At 40.7% G+C, this 22,487-nt stretch overlaps 1 protein-coding gene across 2 annotated transcripts in view; it reads left to right on the top strand.

Annotated features, from left to right (window-relative positions):
• The window catches only part of ttbk2a (tau tubulin kinase 2a), a 33,727-nt gene extending 12,159 nt beyond the window's left edge, over nt 1-21,568 (top strand). The window contains exons 4-16 of one of the 2 annotated variants that reach the window (XM_088354186.1): nt 1,083-1,156; nt 1,365-1,505; nt 2,811-2,915; nt 2,988-3,053; nt 3,168-3,260; nt 3,344-3,469; nt 6,073-6,230; nt 7,524-7,734; nt 7,835-8,046; nt 9,157-9,706; nt 12,380-12,703; nt 16,795-17,471; nt 18,584-21,568. In XM_088354186.1, the coding sequence (XP_088210312.1) occupies nt 1,083-1,156; nt 1,365-1,505; nt 2,811-2,915; nt 2,988-3,053; nt 3,168-3,260; nt 3,344-3,469; nt 6,073-6,230; nt 7,524-7,734; nt 7,835-8,046; nt 9,157-9,706; nt 12,380-12,703; nt 16,795-17,471; nt 18,584-19,028 (3,182 nt within the window). In that variant the 3' untranslated portion in view covers nt 19,029-21,568. The remainder of the gene's footprint in view (nt 1-1,082; nt 1,157-1,364; nt 1,506-2,810; nt 2,916-2,987; nt 3,054-3,167; nt 3,261-3,343; nt 3,470-6,072; nt 6,231-7,523; nt 7,735-7,834; nt 8,047-9,156; nt 9,707-12,379; nt 12,704-16,794; nt 17,472-18,583) is intronic. The other variant, XM_088354187.1, reaches the window with a different exon arrangement.
• The last annotated feature ends 919 nt before the right edge of the window (nt 21,569-22,487 follow it).

Below are 22,487 nucleotides of genomic sequence, written 5' to 3'. Positions count from 1 at the left end.
CCCTTTTTCTCTTTGGTTAAGAAACATCTCTGTCTCTTTAAACAACATACCTTTTTTCCCCTTTCCTCTCATCTGAGAGGAAAATCAATGGCCGGTATCATGTTGGTTGTCTAATGGCCAAAACCGCTGGGCGTCATGTTTGTGTCCCCTCCCCGGAGGGAACCCGGACGTAAACGGAGATGAAACCTGATTCCTCAACATTTTGTCCTCAATGTTACAGACTAGCACAGCTGTTTAAATATACCAGTTACTTGTCCATGATTTCAATTTTAAGTGGCCAAAACATCCTTTTAAGACATATCCATTATCTGGACCGCTTGTCCTCAGTGGGATCGCAGGGGTGCTGAAGCCCATCCCATATATCTACGGGCAGTGGGCAGGGGACACCCTCAACTGTTTGCCTGACATTTGCAGGCCACACAGAGACAGACAACTCACTTGCTTTGGACTGGCCAATTAACACGACATTTATGTTTTTGGATTTGGAGGGGAAACCGGATTGCCCGGAGGAAACCCACACAAGTACAGGGAGAACATGCAAACTCCGCACAGGAAGGCTGGTGGCTGGACTTGAACCCATGACCTCAGAACTGTGCCGCAGACGCTCTAACTACTCAGCGGCCGTGCCCCCCCTTTGAAAATATGCTCAGTCCTAAACACTAACAAGAGTATTTGTTTTTGTTTGGCCAGAGAAGACTCAAAGTGTATGTTTACATTCAGGGAATAATCTAATTAAAGCTATGTAAACGATAATAATCCTTCTAAGGTCTTAATCTGACGGCGAGTTTTTTGATTGCAATGGTTGGGTTGTCTTTTCATTTTCTAATTACCTGTATACATACAAATTTGTATTGTCAGTTTCCTCGTGTGGACGGGCAGTTTTCCTTATCCGGGATATTTTGATGCTCCAAAGTTCTGTTGGACTTGTAGTACAATGCCGAGTGATACACGCGAGCTCCGCGTATTTTGCCAGGAAATATCAATTTTATTTTCTGGCAAAGAGTAAATCCTCAATTTACAACGTGAAATGTTGGTAAAAAGTTAATTGACCAAAGTTGGCCCTCATGTTTTGTTACTTGCAGGGAAGGACCACGTTTGCCGTTTTGTGGGATGTGGCCGAAATGACCGCTTCAACTATGTGGTGATGGAGCTTCAGGTCGGTTTCCTTTCTTTTGTTGCACAAAGCAAATTATGAGGTTATACATTATGTTCACAGCAAAAGTGTTACAGTTTATCATTTAGTTCTTAAAAAAACCTTACAAACCTTTTTGCCATAACAAACCTGTTTATGCTCATACTGCAACCAAATTTGGAACATGTGACAAGACAGAAGACTAATCTACAATTTTAACATGTCCTGGTAGGGTCGTAATCTGGCCGATTTGAGGAGGAGCATGAGCCGCGGGACGTTCAGCATCAGCACGACGTTGCGTCTGGGCCGCCAGATTTTGGAGGCTATCGAGAGCATCCACTCAGTCGGCTTCCTGCATCGCGACATCAAACCAGTAGGAGTTTTGTTCTTTACAGGATCTTACCAGGGATTTTAAGTTTTCATTTAGTCAATTAATATGACTACAGAAACATCTTTTTGAATTTCAAACTTTTTATTTTTATTATTTGTATTATTAGTTGTATGATTTAATAATAATAATGTAGCATTAAGATGTGTAAATAATAAATGATTGCAAATAGAATTACTGTAATATGATATTGTTGCTAAATAAAGGACTCAAAACAAAATGAATAACATGAAATAATATCTTTAACTCACTCACCATATAAATGTTTTTTTTAAACTGTTCTAAAGGCTTTGGCGTAGTCCTTCGGTGAGTATCAAAGCTCTGTTCGGTAAGATAATTCACCACAAGATGGCACGAGTGGCTTTAATCATCTTTGTCAACACTATCTGCTTTGTTTTGTGTCCACCGTATGACACTGTATTGCAATGTGCCGGTGGCCCACATGCTGCGCACATGCATTGTGATGAGAAAAGCAAACGCGTCAAAGCTTCTTTTTAAAAAAGATGACAAAGTCTCTTCGTCATCGTTAGGGCAGAGGTAAGACGTTTCATGCACGTCGGCGATCGCCATGATGATCAGAATCATATGATCACCGGAAAAAATGACGCAAAAAAGTTCTTGCCGAGTTCATGCAATAAAATGTGCCCTTGTGTTTATAGAAAGCATTGTTTTTAGATGTTGGAGGTATCACAAATATATATTAAAAAAGCACCAAAGTGAAAGTTTTGCTTGAAATGCATCCTTTCACAAAATGCTGTTTTCAAGAAACTTAGCAATGTTCAAATGTTGTTAACTACACAATGGTAAAAGCTAAAAACATACTTTTTTTCAAATAAAAGATGAAGGTTTTGATGTGTCCTTTGCCTATTTAGCTATAGAACAACCTTTTTTGTAGGCCTTTAAAAATGAGTCAATGTGGCAAAAAAAATGTGGCGCCGGCACTCTCCATTGGAGAGAAACGTCTGTCACTGAATGAGTTAAATAAAAACAAGTCAATTAAAATTTCAAATCCCAATTCAAGTTGACTATAAGTCTTGATTGGGTGTGATTTCTTTGTCTATAATTTGTTTGTCTCGTTCATTAAATAAAATCTATCCTTAAATGGGGAAAATGAATCAAAAAGAAAATATATTTTAGTATTTTTATTAATGAGACTCAATTATTCAGACATCAACGTAATTAGTAAAATGATAATTTCACATCTTAAATTGGTTATTTTCCAAATGTTTTTACAATGAATATTTTATGAAGAAAAAAATATCTTAATTTATAATATATGTCTTTTTTTAGTCCAACTTTGCCATGGGTCGCTTCCCCAGCACTTGCCGAACATGTTACATGCTGGACTTCGGCTTAGCCCGTCAGTTTACCAACTCGTGCCAAGAGGTCCGACCGGTAAGCTCGCACATGGGCAGGGAACCTTCTTTTAAAATTTGTACTCATTCCTACTCCATCATTGTTTATCAGCCCCGTCCGGTGGCAGGATTCCGGGGAACCGTACGTTATGCTTCTGTCAATGCCCACAAAAACAAGGTGACGTTTTTAATATCCCAAACTTGCAGTAATTTTAATATATAGATTTTTCTATTTTCATTAAGCTTGTGTGGGTCCTCTACTTGAATCTCACATCTGAAACGTATTTTGCAGGAGATGGGTCGCCATGACGATTTGTGGTCCCTCTTCTACATGCTGGTGGAGTTCCTTGTCGGTCAGTTGCCTTGGAGGAAGATCAAGGACAAAGTAACTCTAAAGCGTTTATACGCATCTTGCATTTTGGGAGTGAAATCGTAATGTTTTACCATTGTGCCTTTGTGTTAATTCAGGAGCACGTGGGCAAATTAAAGGACACATACGATCACCATCTAATGCTCAAACACCTACCGGCAGAGTTCAGTGTCTTTCTGGAACACATCTCTAGTCTGGACTACTTCACCAAACCTGACTACGAGGTGATTTGGGTTGATACCCTTTATAGATAGAAAAGTTTTGAATTAGAGAAAAATACTGTACAGATGCTCCCCTACTTACGAGCATTCAACTTACGCCAAACGGTAGATACGAAACTTTTTTGGGGATGTCGAAAATATCCGGACATTGCTGTAAGTTCGATTTTGTATTGTCTGCACCGTTTTCCAAGTAGAAGACATTATTGTAGTGATTTTTTTCTGCCACGTGGGGCTGTGAAAGGTCACCCAGCATCCACCCCGAAGAAGAAATCCGGCTTAGAACTATAGCTCTAGCGCTTTAGAACTTTGACATTTCTATTTTTTAATATCTCGTGCATCCATCCAATATGGTTGGTGTAAAGAAGAGGCGAGCCATTTCTTTTTTAATTAAAGTGAAATAAGAAAGCTTGATGCGGTTGAGAAAATGGTTGGATCGCTTTTTTCCGTCCACTTTTTACCATGGAGGAGGAAGTTACCTAGCTCTTCCAAAAGAAAGTTAAACTTTACTTTATTTATCTTTATAGTCATGTTTATTTGTATAGCCCTTAATCACAAGGAGTCTCAAAGGGCTTCACAGACCACAGAATGTCAACGCCTAAATGTGTAGCTTTGTTTTTCAGTACTTTGCTTTATCATTCAACCTGCTTTATAATGTTATAGAGTATATTATTTTATTAAACATTTATTTTTCAGTTTCAAAACAATACAGGTTACTTATGCATGCCTTGGACATACTAATATAAACCTTAAACATACATTCCATACAAAATATAGCACTGAAGCAACTGACAAACAAATTCAACTTACGATTTCGTTCGTCTGTAATAGCATTGTCGACCTACACGGGCAAATATGAAGAGAGAGAAGTAGCATTTTATGTAACATATGTCATAAAAACAGTGTATTGTCGTTATTTAAAAAGAAATAAAGAATGTATGCTTGCTGGACACCAGTGAAAAAATAGACACATGTTCCTTGTGCTGAAGATTTGATAATGTGTTAGGACAGTGTTAAAATGCAAGTTACTCTAGTACAATAAATTTGAGAATATAAGATGTCCATCCATCCATTTTCTGCACTGCTTAACCTCACTAGGTTCTCGTGGGGGTGCTGGAGCCAATCCCTTAGGGCAGGTGTCTTTCGAGCAAAAATCTTGCCAGATTTATGAGAGAAAATCCAAGCTTTGAACATTTTCAGACGCTACCGCTAGAGGGCCAAGTGCTCGAGACTGCTCACATCAGCATCAGCTTGTCCCACTTATCATGCGCATTTTCTGCACTTTTATGTTCAAATACTATTTTAATATGTTTTTAATGATCAGGATGATTTGTTTTATAGCTATTTAGGGTTAACTTGGATGATTAAGGGAGACTGGGAACGGATTAATTGGTTTTCAGTTATTTCTTTATGGGGGAAAAAAGATAGATAGATAGATACTTTATTCATCCCCGTAGGGAAATTCACACTTCCAGCAGTCTACCCTGTTGTTTATTAACAGATGAACATGATGCCCTAGGGGTGCTTGTAGCGAAGTGGATGATGTCACGCCAGTCCAAAATTTCGACATCCCTGCGGCAGATGGAAAACTTTTCTTTGTGAAAATCCAGGGATACACCACCTCGTGTTAGCAAGTCCGCCTCCTCTCCGATTCTCCCCGGTTTTCGTGTCTCTGTTTAGCGGCGTTGAAGCCGGATTGCTCCGGGTAGCTCCGGGTGGCTACACGTTAGCGTCCGGAATGCTAAACGTGAGCCACGTTTCCGCAAAACACAGCAACTGCGCTCCCTGTGCGCTTCGATGTTTTCCACCAGCACTCGATGATCTTATTTGGTCGTGAGTTCGCATTTACCATGATTACGGATGGTACCGAAGACTTATAACGCCGCTAGCCGCTTCGCTAGCTCCGGCTTTTCCTCCACCATAGGCCCCTTCATCACGCCGGCACGAGAAATCTTCAGGGCAAGGAGTTGAAATTCCTTGAACAAACCCATGTCCATAGGATAGAAGTAATCCATAGTGTAGTTGTCAAAACAGGAAGAAAAAACACCGAAGATAGGAGCAGACAATAAAACAACAGGGCAGCTGCTGGAAAAGGCAGCCCCTCGTGGCAGCGCCGCTTTGATGTTTTCGAGGTTCGAAATACGAACAATTCTAGATATGAGCTTGATCCGAGAACGAATTAATCTGTATAGGAGCCTCTGTAGTTATTTTTTTACAGAAGATAAAGAAGGTAAACTACCATAGTTTCCGCACTCTATGCTACACCCGATACATTTTTAATGGAAAAAACATTTTGTACAGACATAACTCGCACCTGATTATAAATTGTATTTTTCATGGTCAGTTTAACTTCTTCTTCTATGGTTTTTATTGGCAGTTGCAACTTGCGTGTTACTTGACACCACCTGTCTCATTCCCACCTTTTCTACTCAAGCTCACATACATTACCCACATCTTTGCATTAGCCGTAGGGTTGCAATGGTGTCACAAAAGTTCCGGCTTATAGTATGCTCTTTTCACGTGTTTTTGAAATTTGTTTTTCAAATAAAATTTCTTTATAAAGAAACGTTTTGTACTCATGATAGACACCAAACCATTTTCTTTTGCAGCTTTTGATGTCTGTGTTCGACAACAGCATGAAAACGTACAACGTGGTGGAGAACGACCCGTACGACTGGGAAAGGACTAACACTGACGGCACCCTGGTGATCAGTGCCAGCGCCACCACCCCGCAGCATCACACCCGCCTCACGCCTGCACACATGGGGTATGTTCCTTTTGAAAGCAACACTTTTTCAACAGTTTTATTTATAATCAATAACTGCTAAATAGGTGAACCGGTCAGCCATTATAAGTTTCTTCCATGGCTTGTATTTTTTGATGAATTCAGCTTATCATAACCCATACTTTGATTAATTTGAAGACCTAAAGGTTATCCCTTGTTCAACACTAGGGCTGCAACATATGACTGTTTTAATAGTTGACTAGTCACCAACTATTGAAACGATTAGTCGAATAATCGGAAAATTATCGATTTTTTCCCCCCTAAATTTAGCATAATGTTGATCTAATAATGTGGTTAAGGATAATAAAAACAAAAATGTGTACAATTGAAAATATTTTTACTTAACATACTGCAGATTCGGCAGCACGGCAGCGCAGTGGTAAGCGTGTGTGAGGCCCAGTTCTGAGGTCATGAGATCGAACCTTCCTGTGTGGAGTTTGCATGTTCTCCCTGTGCTTGCGTGGGTTTCCTTCGGGCACTCCGGTTTCCTCCCACATTCCAAAAACATGCATGTCAGGTTGATTGGCCGGTCCAAATCGTCCCTAGGTGTGAATGAGCGAGTAAGTTGTCAGTCTCTGTGTGCCCTGCAACTGGCTGGCAACCAGTTCAGGGTGTCCCCTGCCCACTGCCCGAAGATAGTTGGGATGGGCTCCTGCACCCCTGTGACCCTACTGAGGAAAAGCGGGGCAGATAATGGATGGATGGAAACTCATATTGAATAATTTTACTTATTTTAAAACTTCTTTTAAAAGTCAACCATGACTTGACTTGACTTTTTCATCTTTTCATAGAAAATTAAGTAAAAAAATATGGAAATTAAATAAGAAAAATACATTAAAATTTAAGGTACTATATTATTCTAGCAAAATAAGCTAAATTATTTTCCATAAGGAACAAGACATTTTTTTGTGGTGAAGGCAAAAAAGGAAAAAAGGTCTATGATTTGGGATTTACTTTTTTGATATATTTTGAAACCCCAAATATCTTTAAACAGTACGAGAAGTATAAGTCCCACTACTTGAGAAACAATGGCCTAAAACAACTGTAATTACCATTAAGACGGTTAAATTTTTTAAGCTTAGATTGAGTTCGGGCATTTTTTATACTTTATAACTAATTAGGTGCAGTGCTCGGTCAGTAGAGATATAAACTCATGAAGAAACCTCTGTCATTTGTTTGTGGGCAGGCAAATAAATAATAAATTAAAATAAAGTATTTTTCATTTTAAAAAAAATGAAATAATCGGTTCTATACCTCTCGGGTCCTCTTCCTCAGCATGGCAAACGCATCCATGATACCGGGTGATCTTCTTCGGGAGAACACCGAGGAGGTTCTGCAGGACGAGCAACTCAGCGATGCTGACAACAACATGGCCGCTCCGGAACGGATTCCCGCATCTCCGAGCCATCCGCCACGGGCTCAGGAGGCCGACGTTTGGGAGGAGCTGGACCGCAACCGGAACCGGATACGGAATGCTATGTGGAAGGTGAACTGTAAATTTTGAACCCTACTTTGATTCAAAGTATAACCATGTTTTAAAAATGTGCATTTACTCTATGTGTCCTGTGACCCGACCTGGCATCCAGGCTACAACCGAAGAAGAGCAAAGCAACCCACACGGTATCCAAGGCCACCAAAGCCCGTATGGAGGCCCAAGCTTGGGTTCGCCCGTCAAGGTGTCGTCAGAGGAACGTGAGGGTCCTCTGCTCAGGAAGCTACGCAACATCCACAGCTTTGAGCTGGAAAGGAGGCTTGGTCTGGACTCCAAACTCAACCCAGAATGCTTCCTGGAGGCCAGGTGTGTGCAGAGTGACTCTTTGGCATCTTAAACCCAGACTTCAATCCCTATTTTTAAGCCCATACACCCTATATGAAGACTTACTTTGAGTCCACAACCTGAGTTTGAAAGCTTATTTGTGCCCTGCACTTTGTTTGAAACATAAAGATTCACTGTGTGAGTTGTGTAACCCTGATTTGAAAAACTAACCTTGTTTTGAAATCTCTCATCTCATCTCATTAGCCGTACCGCTTATCCTCAGTAGGGTCGCGGGGGGCTGGAGCCCATCCCAGCAATCATCGGGCAGTGGGCAGGGGACACCCTGAACTGGTTGCCAGCCAATCGCAGGGCACACAGGGACAGACAACTCATTCGCTCATTCACACCTAGGGACAATTTGGACCGGCCAATTCACCTGAAATGCATGTCTTTGGAATGTGGGAGGAAACCGGAGTACCCGGAGGAAACCCACGCAAGCACGGGGAGAACATGCAAACTCCGCACAGAAAGTCTGGAGCTGGATTTGAACCCACGACAGGTTCCCATGACATGAACTGTGCCGCACAAGAGCTAACCACTGCGCCGCCGTGCTGCCCTTGTTTTGAAATGATACTTTAAAATAATAACTCAATCTTAGCTTGAATAATTTAACCGTCTTAATGTTAATAACAGTTGTCTTTAGACAGTGGGGGGTTGGGTTGAAACTTTTTTTGAACCACTAGTGGGCACTAAATATTACACCCTGCCCCTTCAAAATAATTTTCCCCTTGAATTAAAGAAAGCAGAAAATATAGCACCCCTTAGTGGCAAAAAAAACTAAAAAACTTGATTTGAATAACATTTTTTTAAGTACACGTCAAGAAAAGGAATAATTTCCACCCTCATGCTGATAAGGGTATCCCCAAAAAACAAAAACATTGTGAAATGCTGGGCAAAACAAATAAGAAAAATGGTGCAGTTTGGTCACTTTAAGTTTCCATAGTTTGTGTTCTTCCTTGTGCTTTGTAACACTCATTTCCAGTTGCAAGACCCACTAAAGTGACATCAAGTGGTCAAAAATTAGACCGCACTCATTCCTATGCTCAATGTGTTTTTTTTTTTTTTTAGTATGTCTGTTTTATGTCTTTTCAGTCCCACAAAGCAAAATCCCAGCAGTCTTCAGCACCAACAAAAACAAGAAGACGAGGGAGGAGCTGCCATTATTTCTGTTAACCAGGCCCTTTCGCCACATAACGGAGAGCGCCACGAGCGGATTTGGCATTACGACGAAGACTTCCTTTCCGGGGGCGGCGCTAGTGGCGCGGGGTCCCCCAAGGCGCCATCCCCGGCCTCTCCCGATCACGGTGACGCGGCTGCCAGCAGCGGGGGCTTCGTGGCCCTCAACCTCAGCTCGGGACGGCAGGACCCGGACTCACGAGACTGGGTTCTAGTGGAACGGCCTGGAACCAAAGCCAGCTCCAGCCCTACAGAAGATGAAGAGCCAGAGGTTTTGGGGGAACCGGGGTGGGACCGAGCCTTGCAGAGTCCCATTTCTGGGAAAGCAAAGCCGGACAGTTTGGGGTCCTCCAAAGGGAGTGCAAAAGTCGACAAACTGGAGCTCAGCGTGGGGCCTGCCCAGGCCCTACCGCCCGTCACCCCGACCAGCCCTGCTGAAGGGCTTACGGAGGGTGTCCTCACACAGGTAAGACTAGTCCTTTGGGACTGTTTTTTTTTTCATGGTGGTGGAGTCGGGGCACTGTTTCAATGCTGCTGACTCGACAACATTGTCTATGTCTATGGTTATTTCTGGCAGCTCTGCTTTGGTTGTGAATGAAATGCTTAGAAAACTGTGTTTCCCAACCTATTTTTTTATATTACTAATGACAGATTTATAGCACACCATACTATATTGTCATATATATATAAAATCATACAGAAATAGTTCAAATACGAGATTTTTGGGGAGCCACTTTACCTCAGTTATTTTTGTTTTGCTGTTGAAAAGTGTAAAGCGCTTTGGGAGGTCTTCATCGACTTAAAAAACGCTATATAAAAGCAGACCATTTACAACCATCTAATTAGGCACTATTAATGATAATTGATATTAATGATAAATTATGTGAATTGCTGTAACACTGTGGTTGGGTATCACTGTTTTATAGGATGAGTATGAAATTAAATTCACTGTTTTGGCTTTGAGTTGCAGATCATGCTTCTTTTTATTTTTGTTTTATTTGCAAATGACACGGCATATAAGGGTTTTGCTCACTCATCATAGTTAGGCTTGAGTGTTTGATGGCATTGATTTCATGTTGGACTCTCTATTTCATCTCAATTGCTTGACGATTAATTCACAATGAATTTCTTTAATATTGTATAATGATGTCCGTCCGTAATGTTAACTCAGTTCCGAAAACCTGCACAGTTTATGATTGACTTTGCATCCAAGTTCGTGCACCAAGCTGGGAACAATTAGAAAATGCGGTAATATTTTCCTGAATGCGTAAAATTTCCGTTTTACCATTGCATATTCCGGTTACGCAGACCACAGGGAATGGTGCCCCTACTACCATTGTGGTTAAAGGATACACCCACTTACCCATAAAACAGTATACATTTTACAATTTTGATTCTAATTTTAGAGAATTGTAGATTTTATAATGTCTTTGCCTTTTCAGAAAAATATCAGTCATGGATTTGCAGGCATTATGAATATTGCAGTATTAAAACGTGGAAAATTCCTGGGTTGTCACCCTTTTCTCTCTACTGGTACAATATACCAGTGATGTGCAGGGATTTTCATGTCTGGTGAGGCACAGTCAGAATTATGAATACGTATAAATGCGTGCCTCATTCTGCATCTGCACATGCTCGGCACATTAATACATCACATACTGCTTGTATTATTGATAGCCATAACGTGCAAATTCCGCCATTTTGACAAAATAAATGAAAAATTGAAAGTTAGATAAGAAAAACTTTAACATGGAATAAATGTAACCATTCAATATATTTCTATTTTTGTATAACTATTAGGCGCTAACCCCCCATCCCCCCAGCCTCCACCGAGTGCATGACACAGCGATACACACAACACAATGACACATTTAAAGGAATAAAGTGAAATATCTTCTTAAAGGTATTCCCAAATTCATAAATATGGAAAGGTTGTGGAAATAGTACATGTTTTTTTGTATAAAATCTAAAATATATATTTAATCGTTATATTCCAATTATTTTCTGAGATAATGCATTTTAAAGACAGGATGTCATCCTGAGCTGTGACATCATCAGGGGAGCACCAGCACCCTAGCAAGCTAGTCGCCATAATGTTTTTGGTTTTAATTAGTCAAAGATGTTAGGATTGTTTTAAGAAAAGTTCTGGTAGTTTTTGTGGCGAATGCCTAGGCGTTGTGTCACAGGTGGATGCAGTAATGGTACATCAAAGGGCGAGCAGCCAAAAATGGGCGAACTGGCAAAAATAACACACAGAGAGCCGCCAACACGTGGCTAACTGGGACCGAACAACGAAAGGCGTCTGCACCCTTGGCGGAAAAACGTGAGGTTGGCTGACCTCAACACATGACAGTAGCTAGGCTAACGGAAAACCTACAATGAAAAGTGGCAATGGCTATGGCGACAAACACAACGTCTGAATAAACCAAAGGACACGGCAAAACCGGCGCTAACGTCAGGCTAGCCGGCCAGACAACACATGGGGTGGGAGGCTAACAAGTGCCATCAGGGAGAAAACAAAACAGGAGAGTCCTCAGCAGACCCGATGCTAACAATGAGCTAGCCGGTTAAAATTATACCAACCGCGAGACACATGGTGAAAAAGAAACAAAAAGCCATAATCGACAACCCTAAAGGAAGCGAAGGCAAACAAGGAATGCATGTAACGACAGCCGTTGAACTTACCACTTGCAGCTTTTGGAGGTCAAAGCACTCAACTCCATCTAAACAGTTACAAGATCCCCAGCGATAGTGTAAGCAAGGTACCAGAAATGGGCGGTATGCAATCGCTGTTCACTACCGTTGCTGTCTTTTTCGGAGCTGCCTCACGCGTTGTGTTAATGGTTTTCACCATTTTGAAAATGTTGTGTTCCTTTGATGACGTCACAGCTCTAGAGGAAACAAGCCAAATGGATCAACTCTGAGACTAAGTTTCTTAAGTCCCTCCGGTGCGGGGAACATATTTGTATAATTGTGGGGAGGAACACCACATGTTCTGTGCCTCATTAAGGGGTAAAAAAGTGTTTTTGGGAAAACCTTTAAGCGTGAATTTGCCAGGTCCACATTGACACCCTACATTCCATATTGGAACCCCATCTTGTTTTACCGCCCATCCTTTCTCCACCCTCCCTTCTCTTAGCACCCTACATCTCCTTCATCCCTTCCTGACGAAGTGGCCACTCGGACCTCCGGCCCAATCCCTCTGCGCTCCCCCAGCCCTCACACCCTCCTCAGCACCCTGTCGGACCCTCTCCACCAGCGCCACCCGCTGGCCATGAGGCGTAGCCAGTCTGCTGACCAGAACCGGGACCGCCCGCCTTCGTCTTCTTCCTCCTGCCACGCTTCTTTACCGCTTTCCATCAGACCCTCACCCAGCCGCAGGAAATTGCCCGCCATCCCAGCAGGGGCCGCCAATGCCAATTTCCCCTCTGTTATACGTATTACCAGGGCCCAGCTCCAGCAGGTGACAGAAACCCTCACGGTTAAGCCTCTAAAGTCCAGTGACACCCTCCCAGTCCCCTACTCAACGCCAATTAGGGGAACAAAAAGGACAGATTGCAATATTTTCAATACTTAAATTTCATAAATGCTACACTGATAAAAGACGAAAAATGCCAATGCTATGATACAAAGGTAAATAAATAATTAAATGAATAGATAAATGAATACAAAATAAATTTTATTTAAATGGTATGTAACTTTAAACAAAAAGTTGCAATGCGGTTTTAAATAGCCCAACTCATGACATTCTTAAAGGGACAGTGTATATTATTTGACCCTTATACGTCACTCCCGTGTGTAGTTCGACCAAAATGAGTGCCAAACAGCACCAGGAGGAATACAAACTATGGAGAGCCAAAGTGACCAAACTGCCCTATTTCTCTTCCATTTTTTTTCTTTTTCCTAGACTTTCACATTGTTTTAGGTACCAATAGGAGCAAGATGGTGGATAATTTTGTCAACTCCCAATGTGAATTTCTTGACCTTCAAGTATTTCAAAAGATCCACTATTATATGATCGTTTATGTATTATCCCAATTGTTTGAATTGATTTTTTTTTATTGGCGTTTTTTACCAGTTGGAGTTGCTAAATAATAAGCACTGACATTTGATATATATGATTGATTATTTTCCATTTTTTTTATTACAAAACCTTTTTTTTCCGTACATGTTGTATTTATTTAATTATGCATTTTGTTTTTAATTGTTTTTGATAGTTTTGTTAATCATACACAGATACATTTTTGTTTTGCCCTTATTTTATGTATTCAATTATTTGATTTTGGCATTTTGGTCCTCCATGCACACTATTCAACAAAGATGATAAAAATGTGATTGCCACCCAAGGCCCCCATACTTGTTCAAAGTCACAGATATTCTAGGTGGACGGAATATGTTTTCACAACTCCTTTGCATATTTTGCGTTTAGTCTTCCAAGATTGTTTTGGGGCAGAATAACCAGAAGGATATTTGATTTAATACTCCCTATGCAAAGTATTTAATAGTACAGGCCATACAATTTCGCACAAATAAAGGAAAAGGACAAAGAAACCGCTCGTTGGCAAGCTTTACCTCTGTGACTTTGGAGGTTCTGCTTTACATAGAATTCAATTCATCTTCCATAGCAAGCATTCTTTTTTTTCTAATTTAAGTTTATATTTAAGTTTTTGCTTCTTTTCCCCTTCATGTTTCCTCTGCTGAAACCTTGACACCGATGCATTGCCAGCATGGCTCTAATGTAATCTTTCTCCAAGTGTTCTGAGCACGAGTGTGTGTATTTACAAGTATGTCTGCCACGAGTGCAGCATGTGTGTACGTTGTGAATGTGGACTCATGACCACAGGTCGCATGGTCTCTTTTGTTTCAGATCGTCTTTGTCCTCTCCATCTTCCTCTTCCTCTCTCTCTCCCTGTATTTGTTCCTCACCCTTTCTTCACTGAAGCCCCCTGCCAAGTTGCGTGAAAACAAACCTTTCCTGTCCGCCTGTCCCTGGTTTAGCACTCACAAGCTTGACCGACACCATGCCCCATAGCACGCGTTGTGTGTCTGATAACGGTAGCTATGGTACTGCATGCTGTCGATTGACCAACTCATCCCTACGACCTTTTCTACTTAGAGTAAATTCAGACTATTCGCGGGGGATAGGGACCGAGCCCTGCCGCGAATAGCCAACTGCCAGTCCTTAACGCCCCACTGCAAAGGTTGACAAGTACTTGAAGACGGTACAAAATGGTTCTAAAGCACCACTTTTATATATTACATTACGATATACTTTTCTAATTGCCTATTATAAGTTAAATCACAAAGTTGTGATCACAAGACACTATATGCAAAATATATCACATTAATATATCATATTTATTTTACATTACTGCCCCAATTCTAAATAAATATAACTGTTTTTTTCAGCAAACTATAGTTCAAGGGTTTTCAACACGGACCCTGCAGACACCAGGTAGCCCCCTAAGAGAACCTTAGTAGCCATTGGACAAAATAGCTCATGAGCGATTGATCATTGTGATTTCCTAGGAATTTTTATTCGTAACTGGCATGATGTTTTAGCGGTTGACTGAGCCTGAATCTTACCTCAACTTCTAATAATCAAAACCTGGTAATGATATAACAAAAACCTAGTAATAACATAAGTTGTTGTTTTAAAAATGTACAATAAACTTGTAGCCCTTCATACCAATCAGTAACTAAAAAAGCTTCAAAAAGGTTGTTGACTCGTCCCATGGTTTATAAATCAACAAATATATTAAGGGACTCATGTCTGTTTAAAATGTTAATTATATCAATAAATATACCACACCCTAAAAATAAAATACCGTGTTTTTTAGACCATCAGCCACACCGGATTATGAGGTGTGACCTGAAAATTGCCCCCTGTGATATATTTTTATATATTAGGCACATGAAATGAAATCTAGAAATCTAGTTAAGAGCTAGGATTAATCAAAAAATATTTCATAGAACATAAACTAACATTATGAAATCTAGTTCACCGCTAAAATAAATCAATTTGTTCATAAATGGTTACAGTATGAAGTAGAATTCCATTGTAATAATGCATTTCCCTCCAATGTTTACCGTACCTTCGGGTCAATAAGACACACTGGATTATAAGGCAAATTTCTGGCAATTTTTTTCATTTTTTTGGGTGCGCCTATAGCACAAAAAACACAGTAATTAAATGGTTTCTAATTGATTAGAAAAAAAGCAGTATACACATGCAGTAAAGATTAGAACTTAACTAAGCAAGGGCCCAAGCTAAACTCATCTAAAATGTAAGATGATAATGTAATTTGAATTTCATTGTACCTAATAAAAAATAAAAATATAAGATAATATATTAAGTGTTCTATTTTCCTATTAGACAGGGCTTTGTTGCAATTTTTGGCCTTTCAGAAAGGAGCAAAAAATGCAATATGTCTGGAATTAAATAATAGCCTAGTAGCGTGGCTTATTGTGGTCAGGCATTTACTGTTTTAACAAACTATTAATAACTGCAAGTCATATTTATTGCACAAATATTAATGAAAAAAGCAAAATCGATGCCTCAGCATGTTAAACATGGCTCTTACCTTTCCAGATGTATTACTGTGTTGGGTGCTGTACTATATTATGATATCTTATTATTGGGTTGTATTTACTAAGAGTTGGGTTAAAAGAAGCTTGCACAATCCTAAAACACTGATCATGTTCATTTTTTTTATAGCAGTTACAAAACATACTACCAATATATGCGACTTCCTAAAAACCTTTTGCAATGTTTTGCAATTTTCAAAATTGACTCATCACGGGTGAACTATTTTCTGAACTGCCTGTGAGCTACCGGTACTCTGTGTTATTTGGGGGTGCACCATGTTGGTGACCGCTGATATAGTGGAACAATGGAGCCAGTAAAGTATGTTGAAAGAGCTTTGACAAGTTTATAGTTTAGTAGACTCTAAAAATAAGGAGAGAGGACATTAAGGGATCTTGAACTTGCAAGGAGAACATGAGAGGACCCAAACCTCATCATAAGAAATTCAAACGTGTTCTAAAAGCCCTTCCTTTTTTATTAATGCGCCCTTACGGGTGTGGAAATCAAAGCAATATGATTGGCCGATATTGACGATAGTGACAGTGGATAATAGTTAAAACAACAAACGAGTGAGGTTTAATAGTTAAAATAACAAACTGGAAACCTATCTAAACTCTTTCGCAGGTGTCTAATATTAAAAGAATGAATTTATTTATCTAGCTTCAAATGTTTACATAATGTTTTTACCTTTCTGCTATGTATGACATCTGCAGGCCTTTTTTGAGATGTTTGTGGGTGCGTCAACTACTTGTGGATTACCGCTATTCGCGCCAGGGCTCGGTCTCTATCCCACGCGAATAGCAGGGGTTCACTTGCCTCCAAATTTTTCCTCCTGCATCAGGTTACTTGCTGGAGTGCTACAGCGCAACTTGCTGTAATCTTCCAGCAACAAGCCTCTTTAAACCACAACGCCCATCACAACTTTAGTACAAAAAATACATCATCGTGGTATGCTTTTTCTCCTACAGTTGACGGCGGCTCAGCGTCGGTCCGGGCTGTCCTCTGCATCGGGGTCTGAGAGCGTCCACCCACCGGACAAGTGCGATGAGATTGAAGCAGAGCCTACTGTGGTCCCGGTGTCTTCCACCGACGCGCCTCCTGTCAACGGGGCGACCCCGAACCGAAGCGACTCCCCCAAATCACCTCAAAGCCCTTCTTTGCCCAACGGGCATCTATCGCCAACACAGCCCTGCACTGAAAAAGACAATCCAACAACAGAAAAGGTCAGCAGCCAAGTTTCTCCCTCCGCCCCTCGGCGCCAGAAGAGCCGTATTCCCGTCCCGGAAGCCCCAGCCCCGGGCTCGGCAAAAGAGAAGCTCCTGCAAAAGAAAGCCAGCAACCAGGCCCCGCTGCCGTCTCCGTCCGCTTCACCGTCCCTCTCCGACCGCCGGGCAGTCGTGGCGTCCCTCGCCAAGGACCCACTGTCCTCTACTTCGGACCGCTCCCAGGAGGAAGATTCGCTGATGGGCTCACGCTCTGACCGGCAGGGGGACGCCTCGCTGTCCTCGTCCTCTAGTCCGCTGTCCCGCCGGAGCAGGATCCCTCGGCCGGTCCACTCGGTGTTATCCGCTGAGCAGCTGGCTGTCCAATTCCTGCCCCGCCCACCTCCTGGGAAGCCACCAAGTCGCAACACATTGGAGGGCAGGTCTGTTCTTTGGCACTTTTAATAACCATACCTACCAACATTAGCACTTTCCGCCTATTTATTCCGTCTATTGCTTTTCAAAAGAAATTTACAATGGTACCTCTTCTAATGAGCTTAATTCAATCCAGGATCATGCTTGTAGCTCAAACTGCTCGTGTAACAAGCGAATGAGGTAATCAAAAACGATTTTGTCTGCTTTCGTCTTCCCAAAAGCATACAAATAAAAACTAATCAGCTATAAGAAAAACAACTTCCTGATTAGTAAAACACATTCAAATCGTAATTACAAAGAAGAAATTATCAAAATTAATAGGATAAATAGAATATTAATAAAATTAGATGCAAGGTTATTACGAGGGCCGTAATGAATGTGTGCGCGTGCCGCGGAGGAGGTGGGGGGGTGACAAGGAGGAATCACAGAGATTCCATACCTTTTTACCGTATTTTATATATTTTTTTTTAATTTATAAATGTGTACGCCGTATAAGACCTGTCTTTCCCATTTCGGCTCTAATATGGATCGTCTCTGTTACTGGTAGCAGAGGACGTCATCATAGATTGCTAATATTGTCCCGGTATTCTACATAGTCTTGCTTTGAGTGAATAGTTTCTGTGTTGTGGTAATAAGGAGGCTTTGCAATCGTTGATCAGGGGAGCAATTGTCGTAGGTTGACAGATACTGGAGCGAGAAACTTTTGATAATACGTAAGCGCACACTGTACACTTAAAATGAAAGGTACTGTAACTTTACTGCAACTTGGAATGAACGTACACAGAAAAATTTGACTACAGTTTTTTATTTTTATTTACCTGTAGTAGTTTGCATGTGCAAACTGGACGAGTGGTCTCTAGCAGTTGCCTCTGGGTCTGCTTGTGACCTGGATTTTCCTTACTTATCGCAAGCAAGATTTTGTCCGTAAAAAACACTCGTATACAGAAGTTCTCATGTTTAGAGATGCTCGTATAAAGAGGTGCCACTGTACTGCTGCGCTATTCTGTGCGTGAATAAACCACTTGCCACGTTTGCCACTTCCGGTTTTAAACAAGCACATGTTTTTTTATTCTGCGGATGGATTGTGTTTGGCACGTAAAACCGATGTGTTTCCCTTTAGAATCCGGCGCTACCGCATCCGAGCGGGCAGTACCAGCGACTCGGACCTCCTGACATGCCTGGCGCAGTTGATGCACGGCTCCCCGGCTGCCCACCACCGCCCCTCGGCCTCTTACGGCGGATGCCGGCTGACGGGCGTTAGCAGCCTGACCAGCTCGCCGCATCACGTTCGCAGCTCCAGCGCATCGCCACGAAGCTCATCCTCGCTGCAGCGCTCGGTAAGCTCCTCGCCCTCACGCCACGAGCAACGAGGCAGCCTCGGAGGAGGAAGCTTTCTGGCACGCAGCCGTTCGCCACCAAGCTTTTCCGGATCTCCTCCGCCGCGCCGCCTCTTCCACCACCACCAGGAGACGTGCTGCGGCCGACAAGCCCGCACCGCTTTCCACCTTTCCAGGGGCAAGGGGTGCAATCGGGAAGGCAAGTGCTCCAGCAAGCTTGCCAGATAGTTGCCCGGAAGGTTGACAAAGAACATTTTTCTGCTATTTCTTCTTCTTCTTCCCGATAATATACCACCGTCTTGTTTTCTAATTGTCATGTTATCATATTGGATAACAATACAGTGCAGCTCCGATATTAGTTCATGTCCAGGGTTCTGCTGTTAGTAATGTATGACAGTGTTTACCAACCTATCTTGAGCTGAGGATTTCTTAGTATGTTTACAAAATGCATATCCAAGAACAAGAACAAAAATTTCAAAGGAAATAAAAGAAAATGAAGTAAAACAAGTCCCTGCAAATTTAAACTCCTAAAAGTGGCCTATAAGTGTGCCTATAGTTCAGTGTGAAAAGACATAAAATCAAACGATACTTCTTTTAACTGAACCAAAAAGACTGAAGCGGTTACAGAAGAAGAAATGCGATGGAACAAACGTCCACTTCCTGTATTTTTAGAAGTACGGCAAACGCGTAAAACTAAAAAACAAAACTATTCACTATATTAAATATATATTACCCGTCCAATATGATAATTTCTACAGCATAATGTCATTTTCAAGGGACAGTGTGTATTATTTGACCATTAGATGTCGCTGTATTGTGTAGTTTAACCAAAAACAAGTGATAAAAAGAACAAAAAAAGAATACGAATTATGGAGTCTGAAAGTCACCAAACTGCACTTTTTTCCTTCTATTTTTTTGCCCAGCATTTTTCAAGGTTTTTAGTTTTTGGGTTATTGTAGCAGAAAGATGGCAGACAATTATCTCACTTTCCTCTAGGTGACGCTGTTGCTATGAAAAATAAATGCGAACCTCTCGACTTACAAGTATTTAAAACAAATGTGCATTCATATGATCATGTATTTTTCCTTATTTTTCAATTTCTTTTTCTTAGAGAAAATACGTTTTATTTTACCACTAACTGCTCAATAATGTACACTCTCCCTTTAAATATTACCATCACTCTAAACAGTAGATTATTTTAAAATGATAAAATCCTATGAGTTCCCAGGTTATTTTTACTCGATATAATAAAATAATCACTAACTTCCTGTTCCTATAAATTCTTATTCTTAGTTTCTGATAATAAATCGTCCGGCGAAGGGTGGCCACCACTGTGAGTATAGATACTGATACCTCAAATCGATACTCGTGATCCCTCAATTAGAGCTAGGAAAAGCCCTGCAAAAATGGGTCCAATGAGGCTCCCACAATTCAGTGGAACAGTTTTTATTTGTTGAAGCCTTCTTTAGAAATCCATGGAAGTTGATAAAATAATTTCTGGACAATCTGATTGGATCATTTCTCTCGGCACATTATTGGTTGGGAATCACTTTCACGTAGTATATTGTGTAAGCCGCTTCCCTCTTTAATTATTACGCATTCACGCTGCAGTATATAGTCACTTATTTATCACTAGTATTAATGCACTAGGTTGGCATACTGAGACTGACAAAGCTACGATGCACAATAGTATTCGCTGAGATTTTATTTTAAAGCTTGCCGTTTTCATGCGAGTGCTTCGATAGAAAGAAATCCCTACAAAGATTCAATCAATCGTTTTGAGTGTGGGGAAACGTGCAAACCTTTCTGTGCCTACTGAAGTCCCTTTTACGCAGACTGTCCAAGCCGGGATAAATCCACCGTTTTGTGTTGTCGGTTGCACCGATATTCCAACTCAAAGGGTGCGACCGAAGCTTATTTGATGCTGTTTGAAAGTTGGAAATTTTGCATGTTGCTGTACAAAAAGGGAATGGGTTTACTCTGCCTTTTTTCAACTCCGGAAGCCCTTTTTACCTATCAGTGTATTAACGCTATGTTATTCCTCCTTCGGAGGTGGTATTAGAAGCTTTATTCACGAAATTTGATGGTCAACTTTTGGAGAAGAATAGAATGGCAGGAACACTGCGTTTTTGGCACATCTTAAAGGTACAGTGTGTATTATTTGTCCACTAAATGTCACTGTAGTGTGTAATGTAAGCGAAAACAAGTGCTACAAAATACAAGGAAGAATCCAAACTATAGAGACCAAAAGTGGACCGAACCACGCCTTTTCCCTATTGATTTTCTCAACCTTACATGGAGTTTTAGGGTACCGAAGCTGCAAGTAGGCAAAAAATTATGTCAGCTCCCTTTACGTGAGACTCATGTTATGTAATATAACTGCAAATTTCTTGACCTATGAATATTTTAAAACTGGGACAATTTGAACTGGGCAATTGACCTGACATGCAAGGTTTTTTTGGAATCTGGGAGGAAACCAGTTCAGTTTCAGTTTTTTGGGGGTTAAAACACAAGAAATTAAGTGACCTAATAAAGCAGTTTCCTCCATTGGCAGATACAGTTGAGTCTCTTATTATTTGAAATACAGATTTATTTTTTTTGTCAAAGTTTTTTTCCATCACTAGGAGGCACCAAATAATACACACTGTTTCTTTAAGCCACTCTTTTTACCAGTAAGATCCAGTAAGATTCTACATTCAAAAGTATTGAAAGCATTTTAAAGTCAGCATTCGTTGGATACACAACTTGTCAAATTTCAGTCTTCAATGGTAGAAAAAATCTCTGACGCTTTATAAAAAGTTGAATATTGAAATGTCCTTTACTCACTTTTGAACCTTTTTTTTTACATTTCAATTTTGTACAAAGTAAATGAGTTGAGCTCACAAACGTTTCACTTTGATGGTAAGTCAACATGGCAGTGTTCTAGTTTTCGTAGTTCGTAAAGAGAATGTTAAAAAATGGCAGTTACAGGGATAGGAGGTTTTCATTTATTCCATGTATATGGCATCAATCATGAAAATCCTTAAAATGCTTGGAGGAATGTTAGCCTCTCTCATCCTATCGTGCTTTTTTACAAATACACATAATGCTACATACTTTGTCCCATGTGAAAAATAATGGAATTACCAAGCCGAAAACACATTAACCAAAAGCATTGCTGATGAGAGAGTTCAGGTTTTTTTCAGGCACTTTTGAGTCCATGTGTTGAAATTTGCACTGTTCTAACTCGAGTTAAGTACTAAAATGGAGAGATTGAGATGTGCTTCGGTAAAACCCGTTTGTGCACGGTAGCAAAAGGGTACCTATTTTTTAATTCCAGCTCTGCTTGTACGATTAACAGCTTCTTCTCAAATGCATTCCCGCATGATGAATCCACTATTAATATACAAGAAAAAAAACGGCACCTTTTTACCTCACTGTGACTAATAGCTTATTACACCAACTTTATTTTGTGAAACAGTTCTATGACGCAATGCTCTTCTGAACAATTTAGTAGGATTTCTAACAAAATCAGACCAGTGTTTGCTGTATTTTCAGGCAACAAGACATTGATATGAAGACAACATTTGGAGTTATAGTGTCTTAGTCTGATGATTGTGCTATTTTGCAATAGTGCCTACTAAATTCCAATGAGAGCAGGTTGCCAAGGATATTGTGATAATCCATACAAGCATTTTTGTTTCTAAC

Source organism: Urocampus carinirostris, chromosome 15 (genome assembly GCF_059441175.1).
Source record: "Urocampus carinirostris isolate Australia breed hairy pipefish chromosome 15, RoL_Ucar_1.0, whole genome shotgun sequence".
Classification (NCBI taxonomy): Eukaryota; Metazoa; Chordata; class Actinopteri; order Syngnathiformes; family Syngnathidae; genus Urocampus; species Urocampus carinirostris.
This window is presented reverse-complemented; position numbering and strand designations above follow the sequence as displayed.